At 43.7% G+C, this 20497-nt stretch overlaps 1 protein-coding gene across 10 annotated transcripts; it reads right to left on the reverse strand.

Annotated features, from left to right (window-relative positions):
- Positions 1-685: 685 nt before the first annotated feature.
- Positions 686-19255, reverse strand: HNRNPF (heterogeneous nuclear ribonucleoprotein F). 10 transcript variants are annotated; one of them, XM_055589474.1, is made up of 5 exons: positions 19171-19224; positions 18780-18847; positions 17066-17122; positions 5457-5516; positions 686-2603 (listed from the first exon to the last, which is right to left on the reverse strand). In XM_055589474.1, the coding sequence occupies exon 5, from the start codon at positions 2550-2552 to the stop codon at positions 1308-1310; it is 1245 nt and encodes a 414-aa protein (XP_055445449.1). In that variant the 5' UTR covers positions 2553-2603; positions 5457-5516; positions 17066-17122; positions 18780-18847; positions 19171-19224; the 3' UTR covers positions 686-1307. The 10 variants fall into 10 exon arrangements, with proteins under 10 accessions (XP_055445449.1, XP_055445479.1, XP_055445456.1 ...); XM_055589504.1 differs by having other exon boundaries at positions 686-2621; XM_055589481.1 differs by lacking the exon at positions 18780-18847 and having other exon boundaries at positions 19171-19255.
- Positions 19256-20497: the final 1242 nt, after the last annotated feature.

A 20497-nucleotide genomic window follows, 5' to 3' on the forward strand; every position in this document is an offset into this window, starting at 1 on the left:
GGTGGGGCCATGAAGTCCAACAGTTAGGAAAGGCCCAAGACTCCCTCCAGTCTACCTATAAACTTGTTAGATCTGGGCTACACTGATTGGACTCTAAAGTGGGAAAATGAACAACCATGAAGTGAAATTCTCTCATGTTCAAGTCTTGATAGTGTTTAATGTGATTTTAATGCTGTTCCCACTGCTAGATCAACAATTTTCTACCAACAATTTGGATGTAGGTCTCAAACTTCAGAATATGCATATCCTGCAATAACCAATAACTGTAACCCGAGTGTGTCCTATCAAAATAATAAATATGGGAGACTGTTCCAAACAGCACATCTTATATAAAACCATAAATTGTGGGTAATGACTCAATGTATGTAGCACAAAAGACTAAAGACCTCTAACTATGAATAGGTGCCACCCTGGTATAAAGGGAACATCAGGATATTACAAATGGCTGATGAATAGAAAAAAAGTCACAGGAAAACTGGAACTCTATGTTTCTATTCTAGTTTCTAGTCACCATTTCCACTCGTGTGTTTAATGTTTTTAAATTTTTAATTTAGCCTTGTTATAAGAACACAAGGGAAATCATAGTGCTAAATTTAAAATTCACACTGTTTAACACAGCAGTATTAAATTCCACCACCCAAGTCATTTTGCTATTTGTTGGTGAGTATATAGTCTGTGCCAGTCATTGTGAAAAAGTCTTTTTATTTTAAGAAAAAAATTTAGTTAACAAAAAAATTTAACAAGTTTCACTTAGCAAAATACACCCGAAAGGAAATCACAGTACAAAGAAAGTTTTTAAGTCAAGGCCTCACCAATTCCTACAGTATTAGTAATGTGTCTCAATTTTCAAAACTAACTTTTAAAAAGCTTAAACTTAACCTAAGAGATTTTAAATGAAAATAAACTAGAATGAACAAACATGAGAAATGTCCTCTTTGAATTAGGGATCTAGCACCTTGAGTTTTCCAAAAAAGCACGCCTCCCCAATGTATTCACGATGATGTGGTGTAAAAGATCCACATTTAACATACTTAAAACTACTTTAAACTCAGATAACATCACTCCAGAAGTACACTACCAAAATGTTAATTGAGAAAAGCTGAAAATAGTTTTAGTTTACTCAATATCACATGCTAGAAGAAAGTTTGCATGAGAAAACACTGAAGAGGTAATTTTTTAATCCAGATTTCACAAACTCATGGTGCAAATTGGGTCCCATAGCTTCCTCTAGAGTAATAACTGCTTTTCACTGCTTGTTGGCTGCCTGTGAAAATTTGACTGAAATAACTCAAAAGCTACTAACAAAACTAGTCATATCCACCCATGCTGTTCTGGCCACCATAGCCAGCCCCGTAACAGCCGCTCACAGACTGGCTCTCAAGGCCACTGTAAGTGGACTGGGTTGACACCCCCATGCCTTGCATCATCTGGCTGCTATATGCCCCGTTGCTGGCCCCTGTTGTGGAATTCAAGAAAAGTTCTATGTATCGATGTTGCATATTGGCCCTGTCTTTGGACATGGCCGCCACGGCTTCTTCGTGAGTGGCAAACTCAACATCAGCTTCGCCGGTTACTCTTCCATCAGGGCCGATCTCAATGTGGACTCTCACAGGGTTGAGCGGGGAGAAGAAGTTGTAAATGTCGTTCTCTGTGGCTTTGTAGGGCAGACCTCTCATGTGGACGCAGTGTCCAGTGGTGCTCTGGACAGTGAACTCGCCATCTCCATACCTGTGGTCGTACATTCCAGAGAGACAGTAACTGAGGTCTCTCCCAAACAGGTCGGTGGTGAAGCCGTAGCCATCACTTAGGCCGCTGTACTCCTCATACCCCCCATAGCCTGCACTGTAGGCACCAGACCTCATCCTCTCCAGGCCTGCCTGCTTGACGATGCCAATATACCTCCTGGCTGTACCAGGGCGGTCATAGGGCCCTGGCCGCTGCACTGACATGAACTTCAGTGGAGGATCCGAGTATGACCTAACTTCTTCCTGACTGCTCTTGAACACCTCAATATACCTGTGCCCTATTCTCTCCTTGTGCTTCCCTAGAGCCTTCTCTGCTAACTCCTGTGAGGCAAACTGCACAAAGGCTTCCCCTGTAATCTTGCCCTCGGGGTCCACAGGCAATGTGATCCCGTTTGGCACGATTTCCAACCCTGAGAAAAACTGAATGATCTCTTCCTTGGTGCATCCAAACGGGAGTCCTCGAAGTCGCACGAAACCATCATTGGCAGTGTCAGCACTGTTTGGACCACTGTGCTTCAACACCCAATCCATCTCGGTTCTGTGGGACTTGAACACTTCAATGTACCGATGTCCCATGCTTTCCCTGTCTTTTTTAAGGGCCAATTTTACGTCATCTTCTGATTCAAGTTCGACAAAAGCCTCACCACTCTGCCTGCCTTCTCTAGTGTAGATAAAGTGAACACCTGCGACCCCGTCATGGATCGTGCAGTCGGAGAGGAAATTCTGCACATCCTCAACAGAGCAGGACCAGGGCAGGCCACGGAGCTTGACCACAAAGCCTTCACCTCCCTCAGGGCCCAACATCATGGACACTCGACAGAGCAGACGTCAAACAAGCTCAGGTGCAGCTTTGTGTGGCTGAAAAGAAAGCAAAAACTACTTTACATAAATTTTCATTTCATATGTATAACAAGAATATGAAACTAAAGGAAAACAGATTGTATTACTGCATCACTAAAACACAAGAATATAGGTGGGAAGTCCTACTGTCTATTCAAAACCCCAATCAAGTGCAAGGTCAAATTAAGACATATCTAAACAAACAGATAAGTACATCAGTAGAGTATCAGTTATATGAGATGCAAACATAGAAATCAAATTATATGCTTCTCAGTTTCACACTGCCATGGCTTGGGTTCAATCCCTAGTCCCGTAAGCAGCACAGCATGACCATCACCCCCCCCCCAAAACAAAATAAAACACATTATGTTGTTCAATGTAACACACACATCACTGTGTTTCACTGAGGGACTAGAAATGGAATAGACTCTTCATTGTACAAGAGGCATGACAGGTGCCCCTCCTGACAAAGTGCCATGAAGTGCAAGTGGCATCTGACACCCAGAGTCCAAGCTGAAAAAAGAGTAAAGGTTAAATCCATGTCGAAGGGCAGCATTCTGAAGAGCGGGAGCTGAGTCAGACACCAATACACGAATAACACGGACAATAAAAATACAGATAGGGCCAAAAATATATTCAGAACAGGCACAAGTATACAGAAGTTCTATGGAATTGACATTTGATAACAAGTGTTAACAGATGTAGCTATTAAGTCAGTGGTAAAAGATGCCTTTTCAAAAAAATTTAGGCACATTATCACACAGAAAAAGATAAAACAGAATCTTACCTCAGATGAATCCTAAAACTATCTAAAATGGCATGGCATATTTACACAATTAGAGCAAAACATGGACAGATTTCTAAAAACCCCACAATTAAAACTAGAAAGCATGAATGGTAAGAAAAGAAAAGTAAATCGGTTTAACAGAGACCTGGTGAAGCAAATCAGAACAAGTTTTACAACTTTATAAACAAGGGAGTTGCTTCTTCTGTAGCTGAGCTCTTATCTATGGCTCTGCCCTGGTCAACTCCACCCACCCCAAGGAATCTCCATCTTCACACAAACGTCACTGAACACTTTTCCTCATCAATTAAGGAGATTTTCTCATTTCTAATCATCCCCTAAGTCTTTTCTGATACCAACTTTGCCTCCAGCTACTTGGTTTTGTTTTCCCTTTCAGTGAAATCTCATCTTCAAAAAGACTTCTTACATGCCCTACCCTACCCCACCATTAAACTAGGGCACATCTCACTCTGCCAAGGATCTCTGTGGCAAGAAAAGAAACATTTTCTTATCTCCATCTCTTCTGTGCCCACAGGATTTAACCATTCTCTCTGGAAATCCTTTCTCCTCTTGGCTCTTGGTTTTCCTGTTAATTCCTTAGGTACTCTGCCTCTTTGAGTCCTTCCCCAAGGTTTAACCATAATCACTGGTCCCCTTTTTTCAGGCAACCTTACCTGATCCTTGTATGTCCAGGGCCAATTCTGGGTTCAGGACACACAGGTTCCTAGACTTAGACTCCCCGAGGGCAAGACTGGCCTAGACAAACTCCATTTCATAGGTTACACTGCTTTTTTCTGAAACTCTTCTACAGTACCCTGGGTGCAGCATAAATGGCCTTACCTGTCATCCAAAGGCTCTAGAATGAAACTGAAGCAATCTTTGAACAACTTATAAGCCCTTAAATCTAATGAGCTCATCATTTCTTTGGGGGGTGATCCCATTCTCCACCCTAATCCTATTCCTAATCCATGCCTAAATTCTATTCAGTAACTCTGGACTCCAACAAGTACAGAGGTTTCTCATACCTTACTTTGGTCCTTAGCACACTGCTTGACGTTATGATTTGAATATCAAATCATCATCATCTTTGTGCATCGCCTTCATCCCTTTCTACTTCCAGTACCAACAAGCCCTTTCCAAGACATTCACATCTACAACTTCTCCAATCCTTGCTACCAGCCCAACCTGTAGCTGCTTTAAGAGTAATTTTATGTCACTCTAACTGTTTCAACACCTCAGTGGCTCCCCACTGTCTGGAACACATATCATAGGGCCAAGGGGGTGCTCAGGCCTTGAAACTTTGACCTGAAACACACTTGCATTAGAAAGCAAACAAACCTTTATTCCCGTATTTCTCTGTGCCGAAATGTGGCAGGCTTTCTGTTCCACTGGAATTGACACACGTAGTAATTATCTGTCTGAAGATAGCCCACCCAATCTGTCTAGCTAAATCCCACTAATCCTTATGGTCTCAGCTTAAATTTACCAACTTTTCCACAAGACTTTCTCCCCCCCACAAATTAAATCTATAGTTCTATGATCCCAGAGCATTCTAGGGAAACAATTCATAATTTGTTTAAAACTCTTTGCAACTGCGTCGAGAGGCTAGTAGCAACAGACTTATCTGTTCTGTAGGTCACTGTAGTCCCACCCCCAGCACAGCAGGCCCAAGATTAGCAAGAGATTAACTGCCGACCATGTGGGGCCAACACCACCTTCTGGTTAGGTTAAAAAAGACAAGCAGAAGGGGGGTGGGGGGAAACAGGAAGCATAAAAACACAAATATGTCATGTAAGAATTATTTAAAGTGCCCAAAACAGAAATTATAAAGCGAAAAAAAGCACTTTCCCAAAACGCATATGTACTTCTAATACATAGAGCAATATCCTTACTGTTGACCTCAGAATCCTCTACATTTGGATTCTTTGCAGACTTTCAGTACATTAACTAAAACTTGTGAAAATAAGATGGCTTTCTGTTCAACGTTAGATTTACAGCTAGTGAAAAAAAAAATCTTCACTCAGAAAGTTATCTGCATCAAGAAATCAATTATAAACTGAGAAATTAATTTTCTTAAAATAGCTCACCTTAAAGAACACCGGGGGATGCCCACAGTCGAAGACACTCCACGTAGGTAACGAATCGTCCTAAAAAAGAGCGACAAGGAAATTTTACCTTAATGTCCCAGCACTCCCGGAGCGAGAGGAGGCAGCAATCCCCTGGCTGGGACCGGCTCTGAGCTCCTCTCCGAAAAAGTCAGAGCTGAGGCCGTGGCAAGCCGTTTTTAAGCACCGGGTTGCCTTAAAGAAAGTACACGCCCGCCCCACCCCAACTGCTTTGGAAAGGTTTACCTTTTTCATAGGGTAATACAGAAAATAACAGCCTGGAACCATCCCACTTGCCCTGAAAGATTTACTCAGAAGGCGCGTTCTGGAAAGAAAACCCTAACTGTGGTTAAGAAAATTTAAATGTCTAGAGTGGAGGCGCACCTTTTGGGCGGGGCTGGGGCGAGGAGCGGTTCCCGGAAGCAGAAGGCGGGCCGAACAGGGGGGAGAGCAGGCCTGTGCTCCAGGCAAAAGTAGTTTGCTATAAACTGTCGTAACAGTATTTACAATTTGCAAACATCCCTGGAGCTCTGGGTGGAGATATTAAAAAAGATTTTCCTTCCCTGTTTTTAATAATTTCATTTCTTGAGACTTGTATTTATATAACATTGCTCTTTTAACTGAGAATGAGGGGAGGTAGTGTTGAAATGTTTTAAAATAGGAAAAACATCAACCTACCATCAACCACAGCCACAGAATAAAGCTGTCGCATTAGACTTTGGTATGTCCAGCGACTTCGTTTGAGAACTAAAGCACATTCTTAGTTTTAGAACCACAGAATTGAGAAAAGTCAGTTTCTCTGAGCCTGTTGCCGTGGACACAGTACCTGTCTTGCCTTATTAGCACCCTCTATTACATGAAATACTACTTTGGGGAGGAAAACCTATATAAAGTACTACAATTTAAGAAGTTAACAGTTTCAAATTCTCTAGACGAGGGTTTTCAAGAAGCTTCATCAACTGTCCCTCTCCTCTACCCTCAGAAAAGAGTAGAATCTAAAGGGTAGAGAGCCCCGTCATCTTAGTGGTCCGAATTCTTTGCCTGGGTTTATCACCCTGCTACCTGCTCATTCCAGTGTGTTCCGCAGACCAAAAGCCCCTGCTCGGACACGCAAACCCAGGGGCGGTCAGACACGAGGAAACCGATTCCCACGTGGCTGAACTATGGCGCACACATGTTCAAGCGTTAGGGATATACACTGGTCTCCCACCCGGCTCCCTGACAGCCCGTCGACACCACTGGGGCCAAGTGTTACAAAACACTCCTCTTGGGTCCAGCACCTGGAGACTCATTTTGCACAACTCCACCCCTCTGCCCGCAACTGGTCTATGACGTAAGTGAGCACACGGACCACCCAAGAATCTTGTTAAAAGGCAGATTCTAAAACAATAGATCTGGGCCGGGGCCGAGATTCAACATATCTAACTGCTCCCAGGAGTGAGTTCGACCTCACTCTACTATACTGGTTAGGCAAGATTTAGTTCAGATCTAGGTAGACCCATCGAGATAAAAAGAGCGCACCTCCAGCGCCCGACTGATTAGGTTTATCTACGAAGTACACAGGGCGGCTCAAACTGCGCCCCCACCGTTTCTACTCAGGGACTGGAACTCAGCAGCTCCCTGGCTTCACCCTGCTTTATCCGCGTCCCAATGGGGCCTGAAAAGCATTTTCGCCCTTACTTGTAAATGAATTTTAACCTACAGCTGGCAGCACGCACAGACTGGTAGGTTGTCTTAATTAATCAGAAAGTTCTACCTCTTAAATCCCAGTCCACGGGAGACGCCGCCTCAGGATTACGCAGTTGACGCTGCCCTAAAACTTACCGCTGAAGAGAGCAGGACCGATTTCTATTTTCAACCAGCAAGCGCAGTTTACAGCCAAAGGACCCCCAACTCCACCCGAAGCTTAAAAACGCAGAAGATTCCGCGGAAAGGCCAGGTGCACCTCCTTTTGTTATCAACCTGAAATTGAAACTCAACTGGCTGGGGGCAAACGCTTCGTACCAGGCTTCAAAGTGCGCTCTCAAGCTCGCGGCCGCGGGCCGCCAGGGGCGCGTCTGAGCGATTTCGGCGGGAAGCGCGGTATCAGTCCCGGACGCTAGGCTCCTGGCGGGGGCACTGGGACGTGAAGGGGTTCGCTCGGCCTCCAACCGCCGATCCGACAGCCTTCGGTCGGCAAAGCCCTACAGGAAGGCCCGACGACAGGGGGCCCCATCCACGGGCCTGGGCGGGGTCAGCGGGAGCTTCCGGGGCGGGGCGAACTACGGGTGGGGGGAGGGAGAGGCTTCCCGGGCCGCGCGAGCTGGGGGGAGGGGAAAGTCACGAGACGTAGGCTCCCGGGGCCCGAGGTGGGGCGGGGGGGCTCCCAGGGCAGCGGGGACTCACTAGGGTGGCAGAGTTTTCAGGCCGCGGAGAGAGGCGAAAAGTGTTCGCGGCGAAGTGGGAAAGAGTTCTCAGGCCCGGGCTTCCCGGAGCCGCGGGGGAGGGAAGGCGGAGCTCCCGAATCCGAGGGGCTCCGTGGAGCCGCGAGGAAGAGTTCCCGGTACCCGAGGGGGGCGGGCGGCTCCCGAGGCTGGGGGCGGAGCTCTCGGGTCGGGTCGGGGGGACTTCCTGGGGACGCAGGGTAGGTGGGGGAGGGGGAGTTCCTGGGGCAGCGAGAGGGGCAGAAAGAGTTCCTGGGGGTAGGGGGCGGCTGCGCGGGAGGAGGTAGGGGAGTTCCCGGGACCCACGGGGGCTGAGGGAAGTGCGGGCGGGGGTCGTCCGCTCGCGGCGGCTCACCACGACGGGTCCGGGGCCTGGAGTGCGGAAGGCCGGCGCACGGGGCTGCGTCCCGGAGGCAGAGGCCGCGTGACTGGGAGGGCGGCGAGCCGGACGTGGGTCACGGGGTGTAAAGGAGGAAGTGCCACTGGCGGGCCCGCCAAGATGTCACCAATGGAAACGCGCCCTGCAGGTGCGGCCCGCGCGGTCGGCCAAGGCAGGAAGTGGGAGGAGGGAAGGAAAGCAACGAGGAAGATCGTTCTGAGTGAGCTCTCAGGAGAGGTGCCAGGGTAGAGAAAAGTCCAGAGTACGGAAGGAGAGGAGGAGAGGAGTTAGCCGTCACAACTCTTAAGGAAGGAGAAACCGTAAAATAAAAACAACAACAACAAACTCTTTAAGGCAGGAAAGAATTCCGAAAACTAATGTACAAAAGGTAGAATCCTCTTTGTATATACAGTACCTTGTTTTGTAGATTTGAGCAGTCATATAACTTTTTTCAGTTTAAAAAGATTAATTTTAAAACTCGCAATTCTTTAACTTTACAACCTAGCAAGCAATTACATTTTATGAACACCTGAATATTAATTCAAATGAACTGGAAAACAATTATAAGGCAATTGCAGTAATATTAGCAGTGACTTGAATTCATATGAAGAAACTATAAAATTTTAGTTGTAGCTTTGTTGCTGTGTTTTTTTTTAAGTCGTTAGAGATTCGTATGATTATCTAGAATCTGTTTCTAAATAATCTTGAGTGGTGGGAGTCAGTACATGGGCCATGATTTAGTAATTATTGAAGCTGAGGGATGTGTACATGGAGTTTTATACTGTTGTCTTTACTTTTGTGTATGTTTAATACTTTTAGTAATAAAGTTTTTATCTTGAAAAGTCTGTAAGAATCTACTTAATTACAGAATTTATAGGGAAAAGGAACTGTACTAAGTGAGAATGTAATAATGCAGTCTGCAAAGACCCTGGGAAACTGGACAAGCACAATAGCCGGTCCTTCAACAAAATAACTTCAAGGGAGCACTTAATGAATAAAAGAAACAAGAATTATCAGGGATTCATGATATATGGGAAATATATGGATCTTGATTCAAACAAATTGGTAAACATTTATAGGACAATTTAGGAAATACCTGAACATTGACTAGAAATTTGATATTAAAGTATTATATTTACTTAGGTAACGGAATTAGTTATGCAAAAACGAAAGGCATTTTTAGAGATACATTTTTAAATATTTGTGGGTGAAATGGTGTGATGGCTGGGATCTGCTTCAAAAAATGGGGGATGTAAAGAAAAACTGGCCACAACTGGTAGCTATTGAAGCTGGGTGATAGGATTTAAAATGCAGCTATCCCACGGAAATGACAAAGACACTAAAAACTCATACATTCAAGAAAGAATATTCTGAATAAAAATTAAGCCATGAAATTGGCTTGTTTTGGTAAAGAGTTATCTACAGAAATGAGTACCCTGACTGCTTCCTGAGCATTTATTTCACTTTTCTCACTTCCTAAAAACCTTGTCAAAACATATTCTTGGTAATTTACACGACTGACATCCATTTCCTCACTTTTTTCAATGTATTTGTTTCAGTTTAGTAACGTTATATATGCTTTCTTGGCTTAACTGGTTGATGACACTGGCTAGCTTAGTGTTAATAATTGATCAGTCACGATAGGGTTCCTGCCCAGTGAAGGAACAACATGTACAGAATACACAGGGGAAAGTATTGGGACAGAAAACACCCAAAAACACCTGCAGCCAGGACTGAGATCAATGAAGAAAGCAGAGCAAGATTCCCCCAAGGCCCTGAAGGCCTGATACCGTATTTTAGACTTTATTTATTCTAAGACCAATGGAAACGAGTTTTGCTTTCCAACAGAACAGTCTAGCTGCTCTCTGGAAAATGAATGATGGGAACAGATGCATGGAAACTAGATGGGAAGAAATAAGTCAAATTTTGGGAGAATTGATGATACTCTGCAACAAAAACATTGTGGTGCAAACTCAAGCGTGTCAAAGGATTTGAGTGATATGCAGCAGGATAAAATTTACTCAATCTCAAGTCATTCATTAACCCAGAAATATTGTGCACTAACAAGATGCAGGTACTGTGCTAAGTCCACAGAACAGTGGACTAGGAATCAATAAAGAATAAACACGTGATGACAAATTCTGAAATAACCCCAAATTAGAAAATTGGGGCTAACTCATATAGGGATTCTGAGGAAGTGACATAGGGATTCTGAGGAAGTGACATTTAAACCGATCAGAAGTATGAACGGGTGGAAATGTTAAAACATTTTTACCCTGGTATACAGGTAAGATTTTAAAATGTAGTCATTTGTTAGGATATGCTTTGTAAAAATATTTTTAATTTGTAGTGAATCCTTTTAATCACTATATTTAGTTCTTACTAAATTCAAAAATGAGAAGAAAAATGTTTAAGATACAAACTAATATGAAATAATAAGGTCCTACTGTACAGCACAAGGAAGTACACTCAATATTCTGTAATAAATTATAATGGGAAGGAATATGAAAAGGTATATATAGAGAGCTGAGTGACTTTTCTATACACCAGAAACTAACACAATATTGTAAATTAACTTCAATTAAAAAAGAGAAAAGCTATAGATGAAGGATTAAAATACATTGACACTTTAAATGTTTGCCATTATATTTTCATATGTCAAAGAAGATATGTCATAATTTGAAAGCAACAGGAAGGCCATTATCTTTAGACAATTAGGCTCTTTACCTTACTGTAGCTAAGCCTGGGGGAATAATACACTGTTTTCCCCAGTGTTCATTTCTCAAAAGCTGTGTTAACTAAAAAGCAAAAACAGTGTAATATACTGTTAGGTAAATCATATCTGTAAAGTTTGTGTTGAAATGATATCTATAATGTCTGTTTTGAAATGAACACAAGGAACAATTTTTTAGCCAACATAAACCAAGAAGTTGTTCCATGATATTGACTGCATTTTGTTGGTGACTCAAGAATCAATATCTAAAGTTAGAACAGAAAAAATATCAGGTGTGGCAGTTCATAAAAAAGAAACACTAGATCTCTAGTGCTAAAATCTGTTCTCAACAGAGGGAAGTATCTGTCACCTGTATTAACAAATGCCCAGTCCATTCAGGAGGCCTGGAACTTCCTCAATGGGACCAGGTGGAAAGCTGACACCTTGTCAGATCCCCTGCAGCTGCCATAGGAATGGAGGCAGTTATAGCTCCTGGTGCTCATTGTTCACTGCTCAGGACCACAAGCACACTATGCCAGGGGAGTGGAGAACAGAGCCAAGAGCAGCAAAGGAACAGGACTATGTACTTGAGAGGGGCTCTAGCAACAGTAATACAAGCCGGACAACAGCACAGAACAGTTTTCTAGGAAAAAGAAATACTGCACTAAACTTTAGTAAATATTTTAACAGACCTGATTACAGAATGAAACATTTTCCAGTGCTAAAAACTGAGTTTTGATTTATAGTTAATAATGAAAGAAAGGTTAGTGGCTTGGAAAACCAAGTAGAAGAAATAAGCTCAAAACAAAGGAGGAAAAAAAAAAAAACAAGGGGGAAGAGATGAAATTCAGAGGATTCATATAATAAGAGACAGGACAGGAGAAACATGTGAATGATAGGTATTCGAGAATAAAAAGACAAAATGGAGGCAGGAGAACAGATAAAGAATGGAAGGAAACCTTCCTGGCTTAAGATAAACACTGTTGTGTGTAGTTCCCCACAGATACTTTAAAAACACACAAATTAAACATATGTTGGTAAACTAAATTTAAAGTACAAAGGAAAACTGCTTTGAAAAAAAGAACAGGTTAGGTACAAAGGATAAAAATAGAGTAGCCCGTAGAGCTTGAAACGTGGCAAGAACAAATTGAGATGTGCCCCAAGTGATAAAATTTTGTACATATACAAAGAATTGCAGGGAATTCCCTGGTGGTCCAGTGGTTAGGATCCCACTTGCTTGCTCACTTGCTGAGGGTGAGGGTTCAATCACTAGTTGGAAAATTAAGATCTCAGAAGTCTTGCAGTGCAGCCAAAAAAGAAAAAAAAAAATTAAAATACTTATTACATATTTCTGCAATGTGAGAGACCCAGGTTTGATCCCTGAGTTGGGAAGATTCCCCTGGAGAAGCAAACGGCAATCCACTCCAGTATTCTTACCTGGAAAATCCCATGGACAGAGGAGCCTGGCAGGCTACAGTCCATGGGGTCACAATGAGTCGGACACGACTGAACTTCACTTTCAATTTTTTCATTATGTACTGAAGTGATATTTTGGATGTTTTGAACTAATCACAATATAGTAAAATAAACTATTAAAAAATTTCTCAATTCATTCTACAAGACCAGTATTAATTACGTCTGTTATGGGCTGAACATTATGCCCCCAAAATTCTTATGTTAAAGATACCCCCAGTACCTCAGCATGTGACCAGACTTGGATATATTTATAGAGATAGCTAAATTAAAAATGACATAATTAATGTCGTCTGTATTCCAAAATGAAGAAGGGGCAATTTGGACACAGAAAGCAGAGGGAAGACACCCACCTAAAAACCAGAGAGGTCTGGAACATATCCTTCATATATCCTTCAAGCTTCTCAAGAGGGAACCAAACCTGCTGATATCATAATGCAGGACTTCTAGCCTTCAGTATTATGGCACAATAAATTTCTGTTTAAGCCACCAAGTCTGTAGGACTTTCTTATGGCAGCCCTAGCAAATTAATACACTTGTAGATGGCAAAACCACACAGATATCACAAGATAACCCCTAAGAGCATAAATGCAAAATTCCATCAAAATACTAATAAAATGAATCTAGCAACCTATAAAATGGGTTATACACCATAATGAAGTGGAATTTATTCCAAGAATGTTTCAACATAATATGTACCGGGCCATTTGCTGCCACATAGATAGACCTAGAGACTATCATACTAAGTGAAACCAAAGACAAATATGATACTGCTTATAGATAGACACTAAAAACAAAACACACTTACAAAGCAGAAAGAAGGCTCACAGACAGAAAATAAACTTATAGCAAAAGGAGGGGGTGTAAATTAGGAGGTTGGAATTAACATACACATACATGAAATAGATAAACAACAAGGACCTAACTACATAGCACAGGGAACTATACTCAGTATTTTGTAATCACCTTGAAAGAAAAAGAATATACACATGAATAACTGAATCACTGTGCTTACACCTGAAATTAACATATTAGAAATCAACTATACTTTAACCAAACAAAAATATACTGGAATTAGTGGTGATGGCTTTTTACAACTTTGCAAATTAAAAAAACACCCTCTGAATTGTACTCTTTAAAAAGGTGAACTGTATGGTATGTGAATTATATAAAAATGGGAAAAAAAAAAGCATTTATATCATAATTCTATTGGACAGCACTATTCTAACCAAATATTTGTAGTAAAGCAGAAAAGACCTCAGTTAGGGTGAAGATGAAGACTGGAAGTGTGAATTGTGGATCATCCCTGCATGCAGATAAACTTAAAAGGAGAGAATGTGGTAGGAATTTCTAATATTTATATAGTCAGGACTTTTGAAAAGGCATACTGTAAGAGAAACATAATAGTTTAGAATTTTTTCATTCTTGTCATTTTTCTCTTAAATGAATATCGATTTTTGTGTTATTTCAGAGATCTTTCTCCTGGCCCAAGGCCATACGGACATTTTTTAAACTTAAAGGCTCTGTTGTTTTCATCTACATTTTTAAACATTTTAATCTACAATAAACTTGGAATTGATTTTTTCAAGAGTTTTAGAATTAGTTTATCCAGTTGCACAGGCTAATTTCACACCAGAACTCACATGAAAAATTCCTACATAAACATAAGACAACCAAATCCAACAATACACAAAGCTACTTAATATGTCATGATCAAGTTGGATTTATTCCAAGAATCCCACTGTAATTCATCATTTCCAAGTCAATCACTGATGATGTCACATTAGCGTCTTAATGAAGGTAAAATAGGAGTTAGCTAAAATTTTTCATATTTCTAAGAAATGCTAAGAAATATCCTAAATTACAAAATTCCTCTTCACACTGGAAGTAGAGAACATGCCTGATTATGAATCACATATAGGGTTACATATATACACACATCAAAAAACAAACAAACAACCCAACCTAAACATCTTATGCATGGCTAAAAATAGCATAAGCTATGCAAAAATACCACTGATGAAATGGGAAAGACATCTGCAATTTATTCCCCAAAGTGTTAATATCTTTAAACATATAGAGAGCTTCTAAAAAGAGAAACAAAGTCTAACGGTCCAAAAAAATTTTTTAAAGGCTAGAGATATTGACAATTGATAGAAAAAGAAATGCCCTTAAACATGAAAAGATGCTCATCACCATGTAAGATAAATTAGAATTGTAAATGAAGCATTGCAGCACTATTTCTAATAGGAAAAGACTAGAACAACCCAATTGCCCATCACTAGGCAATGGCACCCGACTCCAGTACTCTTGCCTGAAAATCCCATGGATGGAGGAGCCTGGTAGGCTGCAGTCCATGGGGTCGCTATGAGTCGGACACGACTGAGCGACTTCACTTTTACTTTTCGCTTTCATGCACTGGAGAAGGAAATGGCAACCCACTCCAGTATTCTTGCCTGGAGAATCCCAGGGACAGAGGAGCCTAGTGGGCTGCCGTCTATGGGGTTGTGCACAGAGTCTGACACGACTGAAGCGACTTAGCAGTAGCAGAGGTCCAGTTGAATGAACTTTGATGGATCCACTTAAGAAAGTATTATATCTTAAACTCAATAAGCCAAAGACCATGAAGTTGAGTCAAGAAAGTCAGGAACCAATCTTAAGTGCACTCCCATTAGCCAAAAACTGAATAACGTGAGCATCAGAGAATAAAAGCTACAATGGATTAAAACACATCATGATAAAATCCATGACTTCAAAATGATACCAGAAAAATTACTGATTTTGGCACATACTAAAGATTCAGTTCATTACACTAGTATTGATAAATATACAAGAAATCAAAACCTTAACCTTTTATAAAAGTACATCTTAGAGTAATCAAATAATAAAGAAAATTTCTTCCTTATAGGAGTACTCCTGCTAATAAATGAGGAATACTGAATTAAAATATCACAGATATGGAAATAATTAACAGAACAATGCATCTAGAGAACAATCAATAGCTGCTAACATCACAAGGGACACCAACCAATATGTGCCCCTGGCAGGAGTACAAAACACCTCCAATGCAATATTTTTAAACATCTCAAGGGAATCAGAACAGCATATAGAGGTTAACTAACATTTTAAAAGGAAATGCAGAGGACAGAGACTCAAACAACTCCCTCCATGGGAATGTAGTCAGAAAAACCCAGAGTGTGGGAAAAGAATTCTACATGAGACACAAAACCTGACTTCTACATAAGAAGAAACTTTAAGAATAGAAAACCTTTAGATCCTCACTAATAAGGGAGCCTCTTTGTCACAATTGAACTGTGGCTGGTGCAAATTGAGATGTGCTATAAAATAAGCACGCATTGGATTCTGAAAGTTTAGTTCAGGAAAAAAGCATGAAAATTTATTACATGATGAAGTGATATTTTGGATCTCTTATTTAAGGTACATATATATCACATTAAACTAAATTACTAAAGTGAACTGTATGTTTCTTTTCATCAGAAAATGTTAAATTATGTGACTTGCATTGTATTTCTATTGGACAGTGCTGTTCTAGCTTAAAATATAACTTAAGAGGGAACTTCCTTAGTGGTCCAGTGGCTAAGACGTGGTGCTACCAATGCAGGGGGACCAGGTTCCATTACTGGTAAGAAAACTAGATCCTGCATGCAGCACCCCAGCACAGCCAAACAATTAAAAAAAAAACATAAACTCAAAGGATAGTTATCTAACAAATATATAATGAACTTGTTTGGATCCCAAATCAAACCAACCAGCTATATAAAAATATTACACAATCAGGTACATGTGAACACTGAGTATTAGATGATATCAAGGAATTATTATTTTTTTAGGTGTGATAATGGTATTGCAGTTATATTTTAAAAGTCTTTAGAAATACAAAGTTATGAATAAAAATCTTACTAGGCCCGGGATTTGTTGTAAAATAAGCCAGGCTGGTCTTGGATGAGCCTGGCTCTCCTCTGCCCCGTTTTCTGTCCTCCTCAAGAACCTCTGTGGCAGCTAATTAGGGGCAGGGGCCCTGGTTAGAAGACTGAAGCCGTCAGGCGGACCTGCGTCCCAGTCCCACCTATATCCCTTAAGACACATCTCTATGATGACAACACAGTAATACTTTCCTGCAAACTGGTCATGAGCATGCGATTAGAAAATGTGGAAAAACATCTAGCTCTGTGTGTGGATCCAGTTAAGGGTCACTTAATGTGTTTCTACAAAGAATCTGAAAACCAGAACTCAGATTGGAGACGGCAGGTTGGTGGTAAAGTCAGCTCTGTGGAAGGTGGCCCCCTCCCGTTTCCGTAGTCTCTCCAGGCACCGTCTCCAAAGGGCACGCACCCCTTGTCTCCACACTCTCCCTCAGTTTCGGTCACAACAAGGACTAACTCTCCTCACATCAACTCACATTTTTCAGTTATTTTATGTTTAAAGGGAGCTCTGTAACAACAGTACTCAAGCGAAAACCAGTCACTTGCCAGTTAAAGAGAAAAGCAACAAAAAGCAAATAATACAAAAAGAACGTTACTAAAATAAACGATTAAAAAACAGAGACACCGTAAAACGGAAATAAAAAACCGAATCAACTTACAGAGAATGCACACAGGAAGATGAGATCCTCAAGGCAAAGGATGAATCTGCTTAACACCTGTAATAAAACATTCTCTCTCAATATTCATTAAGTGCAGAAATTAAAATGAAAAAAGAAAAATTGCCTAAAAATTAGCACTGAAAACATCACTTGTCACTGATAGCCCCTAACAGGTTTTTATCTGACCGGAGAACCCCAAATTATTTTCATTTTTACTAGAAATTCAGAAACAGTCAACTTTTAAAAACGTGACTGAAATACTGACAGTTATAGTAAAATCAATAGTTTCGAATTTGTTTTTAAAAGATTTGCCGCCTTCAACCCTTCGAGTTCCTTAAGGGTCGGACCACGCGAGGCCCGCCCCCAACCCCGACCGCCTGGGCCCCTCCCCCCGCCTCCCAGCCGGCGGTTTCCGGAAGCCGCCGCGGCCCACCGCCCCCCTCAGAGTATGGCCGCTCGCGGGCCGCTCTCCCTCCGAGCACCCTCCGCACTGACAGACAGGCCCGCTCCCCGCAACCTCGAAAACAGTTGTGAAACATGGTGGTTCGTCTTAGGACCTCCAGGGTTAGAAAACTGCCGAAGGCATCCCAAAGGACACGGGACTCGCTGGTGCCCGGCGATGTGGGGGGTAGGGCGGCTCTCCAGGGCCTGGGGTTATTTGTTGGGAGCCTCTGAGAGCCCCTTTAGAGTACATATTAAAGGGGAGAGGCCCACGGCCCCTCCAACCGTTCAGGTAAAAGACCGGGGTCCAAGGCCGGTCGGGTCCCCGCGACTCGCGGAGCCCCGCCCCGGGTCGCCCAGCGCCGCCTTCCGTGAGCCACGCGGGAACATGGAGGTGGAGGCGCAGCGCGAGCAGCGTCCAGAAGTTTCTCGGGCGCAGGCAAGAACGGGCACAAAGTACATTCAAAGATAAAAGTAGTACAGAACAAAAAAAAGAAACGGCCAAATTAAGATAGCTCAGCAGAAGTGTGGTCACCAGGCCAAGACAACGAGAACCAGAGTTTCAACCAAAATACAGGCAGGATACCTCAAGAGCAGGAGACGAATGCAGACGGGGCTTAGGGCACACACGCCGCACGGAGAGGAAGAAAAGGCCGCAACGCTCCAAAGCCGAGGCTCGGCGAGCGGGAACGTGGGAGGGGGGAGGAGTCAGGTCCCAACCTGTCTAGTTCAACTCGCGGACGCGTTCAGCCACGTGCGAGTACCGCTTTCATTTTAAAATGACCCTCCTCGAGCGGTTGCCTGGTCTTCCCACCCTACTCCTGCCAGGGGCGCTAGGGCTCTGCTCCCTCTGGAGTCCGCACGAGGCTCTCCTTCCCCCTCCCTACTTCCCCAAGTCCAAACCTCAGCCCCGCGGTCTAGTGCCGGGAATATAAGGCCCCTGACCTCAAATCCACCTCCCCCAAGCCCAAATCTCAGTCCCGCGGTCCCCGCCCTCAGTGGGCCGGGCCCCCTTTCAGTACCCTGTCAGTCCCCGAATACACAGCCCCTGACCTCAGATTCCATTTCCTCCGACTCCAAACCTCAGCCCCGCGGTCCCCAACTCCCCCCGTAGGCCCAGACCCCAGTCGGTCCCGGGTGTGAGGGCCTTCACCCCAGATCCCGCCTCCGCTGACCCCCAAATCTCAGTTCCTCGGCCCTCAATGCCAAGTGGCCCAGTCCCCAGCCGGTCCCTGGTGTGCGAGCCTCAGACGCTGCCTGTCCCACCCCTCACCTCGGGCTCCGAGTCTCCACGCCCCCGCTTTTCTTCACATCCGGCACCTTGGTCGTCCCTCTAAGCACCTAGAGGAGGGTGGAACGCTAGGGACTTGGCAGTTGTGGCTGAGGCAGTTGAGGCTTGTTTACCATCACCATGGAAACCCCTGGCAGCGCGCCCCGGGAGGGGGCCCCGAGGGGCGGGTTCAGGCACGCGGCAGGCCCGAGTCCACAACCCCCGCCCGTTGTGCGCACTCGGCGCTTCCGGAAGCCCTAAAGCTCTCGGAGTGCCCTACCCCTCCTCGGCCCCACGCCCAAGCACCCAGGAACAAAAGCCCCAGGAACTCACGCCCCCGCCCCGCTCCCGGCTCCCGGTGTAACCGCTGGCCGGCTTCCCCACAGAATCCCACCTGCTTCTCCCAACAAGACGCGGCGCAGTCTCACTTCCAAGACGGAGCCGGAAAGACGCAAAGACCGCGGAGGGGCGGGGTCTCCAAGGCGGGCGTCCGGGGGCGGAGCCGCGGGGGCGCCATTGTGACGCTCCCGGAGCGGAGCCGGGGATTGGCTAGCTAGTAGTAGGGCGGGGCAGGGGCGTACGGAGCGTGGGCGCGTAGAGCGGGGACGCTGCTGGGAGGGGAGCTACGAGCGGGGGGCGAGCGCTCTAGGATGGTTAGTGGGGCCCTTTTGAGCCGCAATAGATACTGACTGGGAGAGTCCCCCAGATATTGAGCCCAAAGGACGCCTGGATTGAAGGCCAGGGCAACAGAAGAAAACAGTTATTTCCTGCTGAGAATGAAGAAAGAGGGAACCGAGAACACCGGAAACCTATAAAGGCGGCTCCGAGGGCAGGGTTTAGAGAGGGATTAGCAAATTGACCTGGGGTTGCTCAACTGATTCTCTCTTAGGCTGAGAAGCCCCAAGATTGCTAAAGGTGGCCCTCAGGACCCTGAGGAAAATTAGTTTTCAGTCAGAGCCCCTGAGCAGACTGGCAAGACGGTAACTGAAATGGCTACCCTGCCTGAGGCAGTGGAGCAGATTCTTTAATGTGTTCTGGGGTTAATAATCATTACTGTTTTATTTTTGGAGCTTCCATAAAGAGGAAGATATAAAGGCACTCATCACTGCTTAAGTAGAAGATTATTTTAAAAACCACCACTTAATAAGGGGGTGCTTGGAATAGGGTCAGATTATGAGTGAAAGTGAAGTGTTAGTGGTTCAGTCGTGTCCAACTCTGCGACCCTGTGGACCATAGCCCGCCAGGATCTTCTGTCCCTGGAATTCTCCAGGCAAGAATACTGTAGTGGGTTGCCGTTATGAGTAGTTACTATAGAAAAGGAAGGAGCACAATTTGTCACCAGAAGTTGATTCTAAGGGGAAAAGAAAAGTAAAAACAAGAGGACTTGAAAATTAAGAGAAAACTGATGAGGCACAATTACAGAAAACAGGTTCTTCAAAAATCAAATAAGTTATTTGTAAGAAATCCAATGACTCCATCACAGGTCAGGCTATAGAAAAGTCTGACTCCGGAGAGAAAATCCAAGTACCTAACCTGAGGCAAATATTCAAATTACACACACACACACACAAAAGCTTCAGAATTTAGAGACTGAAATCAGGTCCAATAAGACATGTTCCTACAAAGCACTAAGCAGGCCCCTGAGCCATGGGGGCTTTTTGATCCCCTCATCAAGTTTGACGGTTCTCCAGCATTCATCCATGATGCAGTAATCTTTGAGG

The sequence above is a fragment of the Bubalus kerabau genome, chromosome 1, assembly GCF_029407905.1.
Source record: "Bubalus kerabau isolate K-KA32 ecotype Philippines breed swamp buffalo chromosome 1, PCC_UOA_SB_1v2, whole genome shotgun sequence".
Classification (NCBI taxonomy): Eukaryota; Metazoa; Chordata; class Mammalia; order Artiodactyla; family Bovidae; genus Bubalus; species Bubalus kerabau.

Coding starts and splice junctions, on each gene's coding strand:
- HNRNPF (XM_055589481.1), bottom strand. CDS start 2,552: ATGATGTTGGGCCCTGAGGGAGGTGAAGGCTTTGTGGTCAAGCTCCGT.